Raw genomic sequence first — 16396 nt, 5'->3', positions numbered from 1 at the left:
ATTGTGTGAGTACTTGCCAATGCATACGGACAGACAGACGGTTTTCCGTCTGCACATAGCTACGGCTGCTAAAGTTTAGTTCGCTTTCTCAATCACATACCGTAAGTGGCCACTAGGGGACGCTAAAAACTAGAGAAATCCTCACTCAACACGATCCCCAGCAATATACAAACGCGGCCACTAGAGGTGACGTCACACAATACGCGAAAACGAGGTCTGACACGCACGGCCCGCCTCTTCCTGTCTGTTCCACCGGGCTTATTTCCGGTGTAAACTGTGCTGTGCTGATGGAGGGAGCTGTGCCTGAGAATTCCCATCATCTAATACAGGAGCTGAAGGAGTTCACGGAGCGATGTCGGAGCCGCCTGACGGAGCTGCTGCAGCATCTGGGCTGGGAGCAGGAAGCGCCGGGTGAAGAGCAGGTGTGTACACAGGCAGCTGCGGTTAGTAACAGGAGATGGATCGGCTGATCTATACAGCGTGACCCTGTGCTAGCAGCCCCTCATACTGCTAGAAGTGGTGGCAGTCACCAGACGGATCGGACAGCAGCAGGAGGGCGGGCACTAGGACCAGGGAGCCTTGTTCTCATGCTGGATACCCACATGTAGTGTCTACAGCAAGTTATACAGTGAGGCCGCCATGTTACTATAATAACAGCCCATCATGGTGTGCCCACAGTGCAGGGGCTGCTAGATCAATGCCAGTGTGCCAACCCCAGTCCTGTACATGTGGGCAGCTCCCCTTATGCCACCTCTGTGATGGAGCAGGTTTATTCCCACCACTAGGTCTAATCACCCTGAGCTGAGGCTGCCCGTCCCGTCTGTGATGATAAGGAGGTGACTCCATGCACTGGGCAGCAGGTCTAGCACTCTAACCTTTCCTGTTTCTGCTCCTTAGGAGACTGCAGTGTGCCCCTATGACCCCAACCACAGAATGCCAAGGGCCTCTCTGGAGAAGCATGTGGTCCTGTGCAAGCGTCGGAAGATGGGATACAGCAAGGAAGAAGTAAGTGTCTGGCTTTTCCCTCAATAAACACTTATCACCCATCCACTGGGGCCCCACTGTCAAGTCCCCAGCGTCTATTTAGCGTATGTTCACACAGATAAAACAAGCTTCCTAAAATCCACCTCTGATTTCAGCTCTATTTTTAAGGGTGCGTTCACATGTACAGGATCTGCAGCAGATTTGATGCTGTGTTCATTTAGTTACATTGATGTCAAATCTGCTGTGGATCCTGTACGTGTGAAAGCACCCTTAAAAATAGAGCTGAAATCAGAGGTGGATTTTAGGAAGCTTGTTTTATCTGTGTGAACATACGCTAAATAGGAGCTGGAGACTGTGTGAACCTATCCTGAGTCAGATTTTCATGTGGTTCTTTAGGGATTTAGCTAGAACTGCCCTGAAGAGTTAGTTTTTTTTTTTTTTTTTTTTAGGTTAAAATGTATTGATGAGCTATGGATAAGAGAGCTTATTAGTCACTGATCAGCGGGGTGCCAGCGCTCCCACCCATCAGCTGTTGGCATCCGCACTACACAATGAATGGAGTTTGTCTCCGTTCACTCTGTAGTGGTGGTGACCTGTAACTGTACCACTACACAATGAACAGAGATAAACTCCATTCATTGTGTACAGTGAGTGTCAGGTGTCAGCATCCCGCTGATCAGAGACTGATGAGCTATCCTGTGGGGGTCTGTGGATAATCATCGTCCATTTTGGCCAGAAAACTCCCTTTAATGGTGCGTTCACACCTACAGGATCTGCAGCTGATTTTCTGAAGCAGATTTCATTTAAATAACTGAACACAGCATCAAATCTGCTGCAGATCTGCTGCAGATCCTGTAGGTGTGAACGCACCCTAACCCTTTTTTTTTTTTTTTTTTTGTGTGTGTTGGTAATTGTTGGTGTGATCATATCCTAACTATGGCCGACTGTGGAGTGTGAATGTAGCAGTGGTCAAGCATGTGCCTTCCAGATTATTGAATGCATGTTGGAAAGAGCAGAGCACTATACTTGGTTGCCTCCATCAGTTTTATAGACTTTAAATGGAGTGGTACACACATGTTCAGCTGCAGCTTTATTCATCCTCCCCTGCACCTGGGAACTCAGAACCTCATACTAGTTATCTATGTTTGTCCCAGCAGAAGGGCCCCAGCTCTCATACGTTATCTTGTAGATAGGGGAAAAATATACATTATGGGAGAACCCTTTAACCTGGAGTCAGTTATGCCTCCTCACTGCCTTTACCACTATGGTAGCTTTGCTTGGCATATGGTCACATGCTCAAAGAGATCTTGGGAAAGGTCTAAACTCCGTAACAATACAAGTAGGGGGAACTTGTGCCCATTGAGTACACCCCCACTCTGGTGCACAGCCAGATTGTGTGAGCTTATACAGATGATCCAGAATGCTTTATAATTTTACATTGCCCCAATGATGAGCCGACATTTTATGTATCTGCTCTTTTATTACACAGGAAGACGTTTCTGACCCTCAGTTTTTCTATGAAAAAGCCAATGTGACATCCATTCTTATGGGTATGTATTACTTTGGTTTCCATGTGTTGGTCTAATGATGCTATAGTTTTCCTGAAACTGGAAAAGGGCATGTTTACTATCGTAGTAAAAGTTCTCAGCTTATGTAACCTTGGCACCATTTATTGTATGAAGTCTGCTCAGCAGAAGTCAGAGGTAGCGGATAGCAGCTGTTTGACCACTTAGATGCCACAGTCAATAATTATTTGAGTGGTTAGACATAGGGACACTTTTCACCAATGCAGCCCACAGCAATGCAAACAGGAGTTGCTGAAAAGTTATCATGACATCTAGATCCCCAACAACAGATTATGATGAGATGCAGTACATAAGTATTTTTGTGTATTATTATGCAAGTGATTGCATGGTTAAAGGGGAACTCCAGATAAGGAAAACTTGTTTTCTATTAAAAGTACATTAAAAGTTATATAAATGTGTCTATACAGTGTATTACCGTTTCTGTGTGGTTCTTCCACACTAGTAGCTGATTCACATTGTCTCCTGCTCCTTCTGCTATTCACCCTTAGGAGACAAATATTCCATGCCTCTGTTTCACTGTGTGTGTTTGCTGAGCACAGGCTGATGATGCAGACAGGGGGAGGGTGTGATGTCACAGGAGGCTTGGTTGAATCCCCCAATTGCCTAAGTGATTCACCATCTTTATCCAGCCAGAAGCAGCTGCTGCAAAAGTCCACAGCAGGGCTATGTTAACATATGTTGGTGTTTCATTGCAGTACTGAAACATATTCACAAAAATGATGCAGTAACACAAATGATGCTAAGCATTAGAGAGGATCAGAGATGGCCCTGCTAATCCCACCTGGAGAAAAAAACCAAGGAATAAGCAGTATATCCCATGTAAGATAGTATCGGATAAAGTCCTTATTGTGGGGCTTAACCTCAAAGATAAAAGGGACACAGGACCCCCTTTGATAAAGCAAATCCTATCAATGTGCGGTTAACTCTTGTAGGAAACTCCTATGCTTTGAATCATAATAAGAATTTAGTGTCAATGTAAAATATTAATTTTATATTGAAGGCATTGTTTATCTAGTATCTATTATATGGTGGTTTTGATATATTTATCCATACAGATAAGTCTAAGCAGCTCCAGATAATAAAAGATGCCAGAAATAAAGCTCCTGCCACCAATGATGGGAAATCGTGGGACAAACGTAAGTGGCTGTAGTTGTACTATAGTAATTGTATTTTCTGTATTTTATTAGTTATCAGTATTTCAGGCTGGTACTGGTACAGTTACTCATTGCTAATGCATGCAGTGCTAGGGATACTAAGCCTTCCCTATTTTCTGCAGTTCCCGACACAGCCACTGGTGGCAGCAGAGGGGCCTTGTTGCCCCTAGTGTTGCTAGTCAATGCAGTGACTGGGTAATGGTGCGTTTACACAGACAGATTTATCTGACAGATCTTTGAACAGACTATAAACATGGTCAGGTCATAAAGGAAAGACTGGGATCTATCCTCTTTTCAAATCCATTCCTGGCTTTGGCTTCCAAAATCTGTCAGATAAATCTTTCTGTGTAAACGCACCCTAAGAGATGCCACTGTATGTCATTTAGCACAGGTATTAGTATGACATAGCTGTTAAATCGATGTTATAGTTTATGAGTGACAAGTGTATTGAACAGATGCCTAAAGGTCTTTTAATTATGTCATGCAAAAGCTAACGTGTATCCACTAGGCAGATCTAGTTTATGGGTGATGGAAGACACTACTGGGCATTTATCTAGCCTCCATGTAACAATACTGTCGTGTATTTTTTTTTTTTCTCAGAAATCAATAGTCCAGGCGATTTTAAGAAACTTTGTATTTGGGTTTATTAGCCAAATATGCCATTATCTGCATTTAAAAAGCATTTTCCTAGGTCCCCCTCTCCCTCCTCTTTTTCATCCACTGCAAAAAATCAGGAAATTGTGACTTGTTGCATATGTACCCAGTCTGTTCTAGGGAGAGGGGAGGGGGAGGAGGGAGTTAGCCGACAGCAGAAAGCAGAGGATTACAGGCACAGAGCTGGGTGACAGCTGTAATCCGAGCTCAGACAGGTCAGTGGTGGCTGTCAAAGAAGGTAGAGGGTGAGGTATTTGTAGATTAACTCTTTGTTGTCCTGTTGTGGTAATTTATTTAGCTTTCTCCATAGAACAATGAAGTCAGGGGGGAGAGCTTCAAACTGCTTTTTTATGATAAAAATGCATTTTTCGGCTAATAAACCCAATTACGAAGTTTCTTAAAATCGCCTGCACTATTGATTTCTGCAAAAAAAAAAAAAAAAAATTCACGACAGTGACACTTTAAGAAATTTTCCTGGCCTGTACATTAGAGGTTGAAAATACAGTGTGAACCTAGCCTTGGAGATGTTTAGCATGTGTTTTGAGAACTTTAGACAATCCGTGTTTTGTGGTCAGACTTTAGTATTTTATACTATAAGTTGAGCCACTTTCTCATATACATTTACAGCCAGAGGGATGCTGCATTTGGATATGTGTAGAACTATGGAAACCATAGACATGTATGTAATGCAGTGCAGTGCTTCTGAATCTGTGGTAGTACCTTTTGAATTATAGCCTAAAATTAAAAGGTACTCCAGAGAATTTTTCCTTTTTCTTTCAAATCAGCTGTTGTCAGAAAGTAATTTACTTCTATTTAGAAAATCTCCAGTCTTCCAGTACTTATCATCTGCTAAATGTTCTACGGGAAGTGGTGTATTCTTTCCAGTATGAAACAGTGCTATCTGCTGTCACCTCTGTCCTTGACTGGAATTGTTCAAAGTAATAGAAAATCCACACAGAAAACATCTCCTGCTCTGTACAGTTCCTGTCCTGGACAGAGGTGGCAGCAGAGAGCATGGTGTCAGACTGGAAAGAATACACCACTTCCTGCAGGACATACAGCAGCTGATAAGCACTGGAACATTTGAGATTATTAAATGGATGCAATTCACAAATCAGTATAACTTTTTGACACCAGTTGATTTGAAAGAGAGGGGAGGGGCCAAGTGTGCATGGAGAGAAGAAAAAGCAGCCCTGCACAGCACAACATCCTGCAATCTTCTCTCACCAATTGTTTTATGTGCCCAGACAGTCACCAAACTGCAGTGCTGCTTTTCGCCTCTTCCTGCTCACTCGTCCCCTCAAGCCCTCCCCCTTTATAGGTTATAATGGACTCAGCAAATCCCTCTTCAATTTGCTTCTCTGTAATGAAGATGGCTTTGCCTGATAATGCACAGATAAGAAGTAAGGGGGAGGGGAGGTTGGAAAAAAGCTTTTGGAGTACAGAGAGGTTTTTTGTTTTTGTTTTTTGCTTAAAGGGAACCTGTCACCCCCCCGTACCGGGGTGACAGGTTCCCGACCCCCCGTTAGAGACCCCTATACTTACCTCATCCCGCCGGGTCCCGCTTCTGGATTCGGTCGGGTCCCGGAGATCTCAGCCGCTGCAGCCCGGCGCGCGCGCTGAGAGATGAGTCCAACACCCATAGAGAATGACAGGAGAGTCCAGCGCTCCGTCATTCTCTATGAGCGTTGGACTCATCTGTCAGCGCGCGCGCCGGGCTGCAGCGGCTGAGATCTCCGGGACCCGACCGAATCCAGAAGCGGGACCCGGCGGGATGAGGTAAGTATAGGGGTCTCTAACGGGGGGTCGGGAGCCTGTCACCCCGGCACGGGGGGTGACAGGTTCCCTTTAATAAAACCTATTACAGAGTTTCTTAAATTCACTTGAACTATTGATTTCTGCAAAAAATTAAGTGAAAGTTACACTTTAAGGTGAAACCCAGACTAAGGCATCACCACATTCTGATAAGTGAGGCCCTAATAGACAATGGTTAGGAAAACCCTGATTTAATTTATCCATCGTTTTTAAAGCAAGTTAAATAGTTAACTCTCTTTGCACTTCTATTTGTGTTTCACCATATATTGTATATATGAAGGTGTAATCTGTTTGGTTCTTTCTCTTTCCACAGCAGTGGTGAGTATAGAGCGGAAGTAGCATCCTGACAGCTCACATATCAACCACTGTGCTTATGTGCAGTATCCTTTAAATGAGTTATATCCTTTTTGTAAGAGAACATGTCCCATTTGCTTATATTTTATTAAACAGTTTATTTGGAGCTTTCAGTCCAGAGACCAGATTTATATATAGAGTACACTTATTCCATGGTTGTGGGGCTATGAATTCCTGATAGCTGGGATTCTTTAAGTCTTGCCATCATGCATTTCATGTTACACTGAATTGCTGGTGTTAGCAGCCCAGTGTAGCTGCTATGCACATTGTAAAGAGGCCACTTATGCTACAGATCATAGCCCTATTTCCATTACATACAGTGGGTTACTGCCATTTTCAGGGGGAGGGAGGGATTTCATTTATTACATAATTAAAATTCATGCGCATAGGAATCGCTCATTTTCCCACCTGTTCCACACAAGACCACTCTACACTGAGAAGGGGTTATACATCTAATGCCATGCTCTTGCTTTGCCATGGTTTGTATTGTGGCAGCTTTTCTGTATCTGTTCAGTAAGATACAGCTGTTATGACTACAGCAGGTTATAAGTGATGTGGTCCCCCTGGCATGTTCACATGTCCTAGTAGATCTGCAACAAAGAGCCACTAGACCAGGGGTGTCAAACTCTGACCCTCCAGCTGTTGCAAAACTACTATTCCCATCATGCCTGGACAGCCAAATAACCATTGTAACCCAAATTGTCATACATATGTCATATACAGGTTTATAGTAACTGGTTCTACTCTGTGTGTATATCTTAACAATGTAGATAAGTGTGTAATATCAGTGTGTCTCTTTATTTTATGTGCTCCAGGTGACTACTCCACTTCAGCTGTTGAAGTTCCTCTGAACCACAAATACGCCATCTGCGATCTCTCGACTGCCGATCGTCTTGCTATATATGACCATGTCCTTTTGGAGACAAAGAAGCAGATGCCCGTAGATAAGCAAAATGCATCGGATTTGTTTGAGGATTTAACTGCTAAGATTAACCAAGGTTTCTAAAAGTTTCTTTCATTTTCATCAGGATATGGGTTAGAGTGGGTGCTACTAATGTAATACATCCAGACTATTGACCATAAAGGCTTGCCTGGAATATAAGGGCCATAATTTAGTCGTTGGTATCATATTAAAGGCTTTTAGCTTTTTTTTCCATGCACTTACTCCTGCATCAAGGCTTCACTTCCTGGATAAAATGGTGATGTCACGACCCGACTCCCAGAGCTGTGAGGCTGTGGCTGCTGGAGAGGATGATGACAGGGGGACACTGAGGGACACTTAGCATCCCTCTGCCATCATCCTCTCCAGCAGCCACACCCTGCACAGCTCTGATAGTCGGGTCGTGACATCACCATTTTATCCAGGAAGGGAAGCCTTGATGCAGTAGTAAGTGCAGGGAAAAAAGCACTTTATAAGCATTTCCCATAATAAGTGTGATTTGTATAACTTTTAAAGGGGGTTATCCAGCGCTACAAAAACATGGCCATTTTCCCCCCTACTGTTGTCTCCAGTTCAGGTGCAGTTTGTAATTAAGCTCCATTTACTTCAATGGAACTGAGTTTCAAAACCCCACCCAAACTGGAGACAACAGTAGGGGGAAAGTGGCCATGTTTTTCTAGCGCTGGATAACCCCTTTAAGAGCCAATACAATACTTTAATAAAAAATTTTTGCAACACTTCTTCTTTAAGTGGTTGGTTACTGCCACCCCACCCTCTCTGTAGGCCAGTGACCACAGAAAAAGACAGGAGAGGGATGGATGCCATTTTTGTTTTGTACATTCTGGTTGTCACATTTTTTTTTTTTTTTATTTCTACTGTCACCCGTTTGCATGGGGAATAAAAATAGCCAGTCACTTAAAGGAAATCTGTCGGCACCTGGGCCATATCTCAGGTGCTGATAGTGTGATGTAGTTGGAAGTTCCCTAGTGATCATGGTACCTTTTGGTAATTTGTCTGTGGAGTAGATAATGTCTCCTACTGTAATGAAGAGGCAAAAAAGAGTTGTGGCTCAGCATTTGTGCCTCACGCTAGCACATCTCACCATTGCTTCTTCCTCCCTCTTTTTCATAAATATTCATTGCTGCCCGCACTCCTCCTTGCTCACGGTCAGTCAATATCTGCCAACAGAGGACTGATCTACAACCAGATATAGTTGAATCTCCTAGGTTGTGTAGGAGCAAGCTAGGTGATTTTAATTTTCTCATTGTATAATTTTTAAATGAAAAGTCCGGTGAAAATTTTTATTAAAGTATTGTATTTCCCCCCCAAAATTTATACAAATTATCAATATACACTTATTACGGGGAATGCACATAAAGTGCTTTTTCCCTGCACTTACTACTGCATCAAAGCTTCACTTCCTGGATAACATGGTGATGTCACGACCCGACTCCCAGAGCTGTGCGGCTGTGGCTGCTGGAGAGGATGATGGCAGGGGGACACTGAGGGACACAGGGCACTGGAGGGACACTAAGCATCCCTCTGCACTCATCCTCTCCAGCAGCCAAAGCCCGCACAGCTCTGGGAGTCGGGTCGTGACATCACCATTTTATCCAGGAAGTGAAGCCTTGATTCAGTAGTAAGTGCAGGGAAAAAAGCACTTGATAAGCATTTCCCGTAATAAGTGTATATAGGTGATTTGTATAAAAAAAACTAAACTAATTGGAACCTTATTGGGAATTATTTGCAAAAAAAAATTTAAAAAATGATACAATAATTAGAAAAGATAAAAAAATAAATAACTATTTAATTTCAATGAGGGGAATCGAACCAAAGAAACAAATCTGCTGCTGGTCCCTGGACAGGCGATTTACACCTAGACAACAGCTCCAACACAGGTTAGGAGTTTCAACTCTATCTGATTGCAGATCAGTCCTCTGTCTGCAGATTTTGACTGCTGAGTGAGCAGGAGGCCGGGCAGCATTGATTATTCATAAAGAAGAGGGAGGAGGGAGGAGTGGTGAGGCACAAACATTAAGCCACAACTCCTCTTTGACTCCTCATTACAGTACAAGACCTGCGATTTACACTTCTAATAATTATTTGAGCAAGTTATGTCTAGTGATAATAATTCTCAGAATGGCAACATATACTAAGAATCAGTGGAGCACTACAGGCAGGTTCTGTAGACAGCTCAGCAGTCATATTGTACTGCTAAACAAATGACCATCTTATGTGAACAATGTATACTCTGAACTTATATTGTCAAGAGGTGCTATATATCACCAGTTCTGCTTAGCACGCACTTTTAGTCACTGACAGCAAAAGGGTAGAGTCTCCTCCATTTTCTAAGCACCTAAGTAACTTTGAACTAAGAGTGCATTACTTTATTTAGACCTAAATGAGAGCTTGGGGAATTTCTTAAAGAGTATCAGTACCTAAATAGGTACTTTCAGGCAAAAGGACTTTTTTTTTTTTCTCTGAGCATTCAGACCCCAGCCAATCAGAAGAACAAGCTGGGAGAACTCCATGCTTGGCGCATTGTCTCCAAACTGTGTCACATGACCGAAATGGCAGCATAATATAACTCTATTGGGCTGCCTTGCTTACATAGGCAGACCGCCTAGAGCACATAGCCCAATGCATATCTCCCTGCTTGTTCTTGAGGTTGGTGTCTGAACACTTAGATCCTGATGGAAAAAAACTTCTGACATGTCTCAGTGTCAAGTGTTGTGTTTTTTTTGGTTTTTTTTTAATGGCTAGTACACTTTAAAAAGTGCAGTTTTTAAAATCTGCTTTTATTCTTTAAACTATTAAACTATTTTTTATCATTCTATATTTATTTTAAAGATGATGAGCAGAAGTGTCCCAAGTCCCATTTGGAAATCATGGCAGAAATGAGGGACTACAAAAGAAGGCGTCAGTCCTACAGGGCTAAGAATGTTCACATCACCAAGAAGTCCTATACAGAGGTAATATTTTTGTATAGTTAGACGTTTTCTGTGTCAATGCTTTTGATACATGTTTGTGAGCTCTGGGTGGAATAAACTGCAAACTGGGTTTTAGGTAATCTGTTTTGATGCAATGTTGTTTTTGAATATATGTTATGTTGATGCACTATTTTTAATGTCCGCCATCTTGTTATTTATTCAGTATTTGCTCCATATAATCTATTCTCTGTGGGTGATTTGTAGTACATGTCATCTGTCAAATTAAGCATGTCTTAGGGTCCTATTACATCACAGTCTGTTGGCTGTCATACCGTATAAGAGAAGCTGCAGCCCGCCCCCTCCCCCTGAGCTGAGAATGAGGAGCAAGCGAGCACTGACCTCCTGACAGGTTGGCGCTTGCTTGCTCCTTTAATATCAGCCTATGTAATGAGGCCTTTAGTCTGTGTACTATATAGATCATCTTCATGCAGTTTTTTTCGGTCCCCTGGCAGCTAAGTGTTTGAGTTGCTTTATTTTACATATGTCTTATGTTTTACTTGCATTCAATGAAGATTGTTTTGTATTAGTATTTGGGTGGTTTGGCTTGGAATTTTACAGGTTTGCTGTAAATAGTTTTTTTTTTCTTTCTAGATAATTCGAGATGTCATTAATGTGCATATGGAAGAGCTTGGTAGCAAATGGCATAATGACACCCAGGATGATGCAAGCTCCTCAATTTCTTCTTCATCAGTGAAAAGGTGAATATAAAAATTGCTGATTGTGAATGCATACTGTAGCAGAGGTCTCGATGAAAGCAAAGCTATTGGCAACAAAGGGTTTTACGCAGGGGAAAAAAAAAGTCAAGGCTATCAAATCAAGTCAACTGTTTAGCACTACACTACACTTAGAACCTTGGAAAGTCTGTGTGACGTGTTACTTGCGGCTTGCATTACCTTATGGGTGGACTGGGCACTTCTGTGGAAGGGAAAGTTTTCCCGAAATGCATAATACCTGTGTGCATTATTTTACAATACATTTTATTGTTTCATCCTGGACACCCCACTTTTTTGGGGGCAGCGCTGGCAACTTTGAGTACATTTTTTTTCCTTGTATTTTATTGCTTTATGGGCCACTTCTTGGGAGCATCCTGCATGTACTCTATCTAGATCTAGCAGTCCCACTAAGTTACGGGATGTTCCACCGGCTGGAGACACCATACCCAGGATCACATGTACCTCTGCTAAGGGGCAAGAAAATGAGCCTGCTTCACCTGCTCTACTGCATACACCTTTACGGTATCACACAAAGTGCTGCCTCTTGCCTGCCTTTTATTTCCTTTCATAAAGAATAAGGGTGGTACTCGTCATTATATGGCCTCATACCTGCACCTGAATCAAACAAAAGTTCAAGACCATAAAGATGGTTGCACTTGTTTGCTGCCACATGGATGGTTACAATTTATGCAAGATGTCTGTGGTGAATCATTTATGGTCACTCTAATGCAGTTTAGTGAGCTCGTAAATTCTGTGTAAAATAATTGTTGTAAATGTTTTATTTTCTGCTTCTTCAGACGGGAGCGATCTCGTTCCACAGAATCTAGACAGTCTGGAGGAAGCCATAGAGACAGACATCGATCTGGACGCAGAAGGGAGCACAGCAGCAGTCCACGGAGACGGCGCAGTAAGGACAGGGACAAAGATTCTAGACATAAAGACAGGCAAGACTATCTTTTTGTTTTGTTGCTCACTATCCAGTAAATGTGTAAAAGGGTTTTCTGGCCTCATGAAGTAGCATTTTAAAGTGGTGTAAACCTTTCTAATATACTTTTGTTTCAGTTCCTCATTATTTTCTTTCTTTGCTTTAGTAATATACAACTGGTACTATGTTCAGCTTGTATGTGGATGCAGTTGTATCTATTGTAGGCAGTGCACTGTGAGCTTAATACATCAGTAGCAGAAATCTCAGATATTTTCCTGCTACTTGTCAGTCTGGAGTCTAGACCAATAAACTCATGCATTGGTTTTTTAAAGAGGTTATCCCTATGCATTGGTTTCTTAAAGAGGAATTAGAAAATACTTAGCAATTTTCTTAAAAAAAACAGCCTCACACCTGTCCCCAGGTTGTACGTTGCATTACAATTTATGTCCATTCATTTTGGTAGAAATGAGCTGCAAATGACTCTTCAGGAGATATAAACAGATTCTTGACTGGTGGCGATGGGCAACCAGTCTACTTTGTCTTGCACCAGCATTGTAACGTGGCCCTCTTCTGTATTATAAAATTTGATAAAAGGGGTATTCCAAGGTGAAACACTTGGAAGTAGTGTCAGATTGTGGTGGGTCTGGATGCTGCCCCCCCCCCCCTTCCTGCAATCTTAAGAACAGTGTTTATTTGGAATAGATCTGTGAGTTACGCCACCACTGCATTCATTGTGTGAGCACTGTACTCTCCTATTTCTGGTAGCTCCATAGGCTATGTACAGTCATGGCCGAAAGTGTTGGCGCCCCTAAATTTTTTTCAAGAAAATTAAGTATTCCTTTCGGAAAATTATTGCAATTTACACATGTTTATCTCCTTTGTGTGTATTGGAACAACACGAAAAAAAGAATTTGACATAATTTCACACACAGCTCCAAAAAATGGGCTGGACAAAATTATTGGCACCTTTTCAAAATTGAGGATAAATAACTTTGTTTTAAGCATATGATGCTCATTCAAACTCCCCTGTGATAAGTAACCGTTGTGGGCAATTTAATCACACCTGAAACCAGATAAAAAGGGGAGAAGTTGACTCAATCTTTGCATTTTGTGTGTCTGTGTGTGCCACACTAAGCATGGAGAGCAGGAAGAGAAGAGAACTATCTGAGGACTTGAAAACCAAAACTGTGGAAATATATCAACAATCTTAAGGTTACAAGTCCATCTCCAGAGATCTTTATGTTCCTTTGTCCACGGTTCACAATACAATCAAGAAGTTTACAACCCATGGCACTGCAACTAATCTCCCTGGACGTGGATGGAGAAGAAAAATTGATAAAGGGTTGCAATGCAGGATAGTCAGGATGGTGGATAAGCAGCCCCAATTAAGTTCCAAAGAAATTCAAGCTGTCCTGCAGGCCCAGGGTGCATCAGTGTCAGCTCAAACTTGCCTACGACTTTTGAATTAAATCAAACACTATGGCAGGAGACCCAGTATGATCCCACTGCTGAGACAAAAAAAGCTAGATTGCAGTTTGCCAAAATGTATAAGTAAGCCAAAATCTTTCTGGGAAAACATCTTGTAGACAGATAAGACCAAGATAGAGCTTTTTGGTAAAGTACATTATTCCACTGTTTACCGAAAACGGAATGAGGCCTACAAAGAAAAGAACACAGTACCTACAGTCAGATATGGGGGAGGTTCAAAGATGTTTTGGGATTATTTTGCTGCCTCTGGAACTGGGTGCCTTCACTGTGTGCAAGACATCATGAAATCTGGAGATTACCAAAGGATTTTGGGTGGCAATGTAGGGCCTCATTGTCAGAAAGCTGGGTTTGTGTCCTAGGTTATGGGTTTTCTAGCAGGACAATGACCCCAAACATACTTCAAAAAGCACCCAGAAATGGATGGAAACAAAGTGCTGCAGAGTTGGCCAGCAATGAGTCCTGATCTAAATCCCACAGTTGCTGTTGTGAGAAGGCACTGTTCAAATGTGAGAGACTTGGAGCAGTTGGTTGTTGGTTATAGGAAGCGATTGATTTCAGTTATTTTTCCAAACTGTGTGCAACCAAATATTAAGTTGGGTGCGAATAATTTTGTCTGGCCCATTTTTGGAGTTTTGTGTGAAAATGTGTAATTTTCCTTTTTTCCCTGTGTGTTTTTTTTTTTTTTTTTTTTTTTGTTTTTTTGGATTATTCCAATACACACAAAGGCGATAAACATTTGTAATTGCAATAATTCTCTGGGAGGAATACTTCTTCATTTTCTGGAAAAAAAATTCAGGGGTGCCAACACTTTTGGTCATGACTATGTATGCATACCAAAATGTCTGTAATACACCCCAGTGAAACCAGCCTAGAATGTTAAGATTCATGTGTGTGTATTTTACTGTCCCTTTTAAATTAACATTTCAGCTATTTTATCAGTATTGCCATTGCAAAATAATTCTACAATATCGGTGCTTAAAGCGACTCTGTACCCACAATCTGACCCCACCCCCCAAAACCACTTGTACCTTCAGATAGCTGCTTTTAATCCAAGATCTCTCCTGGGGTCCGTTCGGCAGGTGATGCAGTTATTGTCCTCAAAAACAACTTTAAAACTTGCAGCCCCGTGCCTACGGGAGTATCTGTGCCTTAACTTTGCACCACCCCTCTGTCCCTTCTCTCCACCTTCTTCATCATTAGGAATGCCAATGGAACATTTTCTCTATGCTGAACATTGCACAGGTGCCTTAACGATCCAGCCCATGTGCCGGGCTGACACAGGTGAGGAATAGTTGACAATTTGCCTGGGGCATTCCTAATGATGAAGAGGGTGGGGAGGAGGGACAGAGAGGGTGTGCCAGCCTAATGCATACACAATCTAAGCCACGCTTAGGACAATAACTGCATCACCTGCCAAACGGACCACAGGACAGATCTTGGATTAAAATCAGCTATCTGAAGGTACAAGCGGTTTGGGGGGGTCAGATTGTGGGTACAGAGTCGCTTTAACTGTAGCATTATATGGTATTAAATTATTTCCTTTCTTTTGCATCAGGGATGAAAAACACCACAGCTATAAGAAGAGCAGGAGGATTAAGTAACCGCCGTTTGTGTTGCACCCGACTCAAGGATGATATTCAGTTTTTCAAGTTATTGTGCTGCATGATGTATTTATATTTTATGTAGAAAAGTAAATAATAAATTAAAAAAACATTTCTACTGCGTTGAGAATTTTACCATTTTCCAGAAACCAGAACAATTTGTTTTATCAGGAAATGCAAGTTTGCATTCCCATACTTTGCAGCAACATATTTCTTACAATAATACTTTCATCTGGAACCCTACTGGCAGCATTCTTTTTTTTTTTTTCTTTTTTTTTTAATACTGGTCTACCTATGATAACTGAGCCACAACCACAATGCATCACACCAGATTACATCTCAAACATTTGTCTGATTGCTGCACTGGAAAGTCATGGTGATATGTGTTGCATAGTGCTTCAATACCAAATGTAATTCATTGTAAACCTCCAGTGGACTACATGAGGGGCTGCTGATAAGTCTTTGGTTTCACCCAGAAAGAAACAACATAGGAAGATGAAACTTTACATTTATTCCACATACTCTCCACTGATATCAACATACTTCTTACATCGGTATTCCAAGTTCTATAAGGATTTCAGTTGAGCACAAAACCAGTCATCTGTAGCAGCCATGGCATCAGAAATGGTGTGCAATTTGGTTCCCTTGAGGTTTTTCTTCAGGTTTGGGAACAGATGATACTCAGAGGGAGGTAGATCTATTGAATAAGGTGGGTGGTCAACCAGCTGGAAGCTTAGCTCTACCAGTTTTGCCGTGGTCGCTTGTGCAGTGTGAGTGGAGGCGTCTTGCAGTATCGAGATTCCTTTGGACAGCTTGCTGCACCTTTTGGTCTTCAGAGCTGCCTTCATTTGGTCCAAAATTCAATGTATTACCTTACATTGATGGTGGAACCATTTTGAAGGAAGTCTACTAGCAGCATACCCTCCTTATCCCAGAACATAGATGCCATCACCTTAGTGGCTGATTTGTGCACTCTGACCTTTTTGGACCAGGAGAACCACTGTGCCTCCATTCTGCTCTGACTGCTCCTTGGTTTCAGGGTCATACAAATAAATCCGGGTCTCATCCACAGTGACTAGTCAATCCAGGAAGTTCTTATCAGTCCCGAAACGCTGACAAATGGACCGGGAAGTTTTCACCCACAGGCTGTTTTGATGTACCCACTTTGCAGATAGCGTCTTCATGTTCAAAT

General features: G+C 42.1%; 1 protein-coding gene across 1 annotated transcript; it reads left to right on the top strand.

Annotated features, from left to right (window-relative positions):
- Nucleotides 1-239: 239 nt before the first annotated feature.
- Nucleotides 240-15318, top strand: SNRNP48 (small nuclear ribonucleoprotein U11/U12 subunit 48). The gene is made up of 9 exons (XM_069960191.1): nucleotides 240-422; nucleotides 898-1005; nucleotides 2474-2534; nucleotides 3626-3706; nucleotides 7363-7545; nucleotides 10338-10459; nucleotides 11069-11175; nucleotides 11988-12134; nucleotides 15159-15318. Exons 1-9 carry the CDS (start codon nucleotides 288-290, stop codon nucleotides 15202-15204), a joined length of 990 nt encoding a protein of 329 aa, XP_069816292.1. The 5' UTR covers nucleotides 240-287; the 3' UTR covers nucleotides 15205-15318.
- Nucleotides 15319-16396: the final 1078 nt, after the last annotated feature.

This window comes from Dendropsophus ebraccatus, chromosome 2 (genome assembly GCF_027789765.1).
Source record: "Dendropsophus ebraccatus isolate aDenEbr1 chromosome 2, aDenEbr1.pat, whole genome shotgun sequence".
NCBI classification, from domain to species: Eukaryota; Metazoa; Chordata; class Amphibia; order Anura; family Hylidae; genus Dendropsophus; species Dendropsophus ebraccatus.
Note: the sequence above shows the minus strand (reverse complement) of the source record. Positions and strands in the feature narration are given on the sequence as shown.

What these genes read in the sequence shown, in the direction of transcription:
- SNRNP48 (XM_069960191.1), top strand. Translation starts at nt 288, where the DNA reads ATGGAGGGAGCTGTGCCTGAGAATTCCCATCATCTAATACAGGAGCTG. An exon ending in TGGGATACAGCAAGGAAGAA is followed by an intron (nt 1,006 to 2,473) that starts GTAAGTGTCTGG and finishes TTTATTACACAG; the next exon opens with GAAGACGTTTCTGACCCTCA. An exon ending in TCTTCTTCATCAGTGAAAAG is followed by an intron (nt 11,176 to 11,987) that starts GTGAATATAAAA and finishes CTGCTTCTTCAG; the next exon opens with ACGGGAGCGATCTCGTTCCA.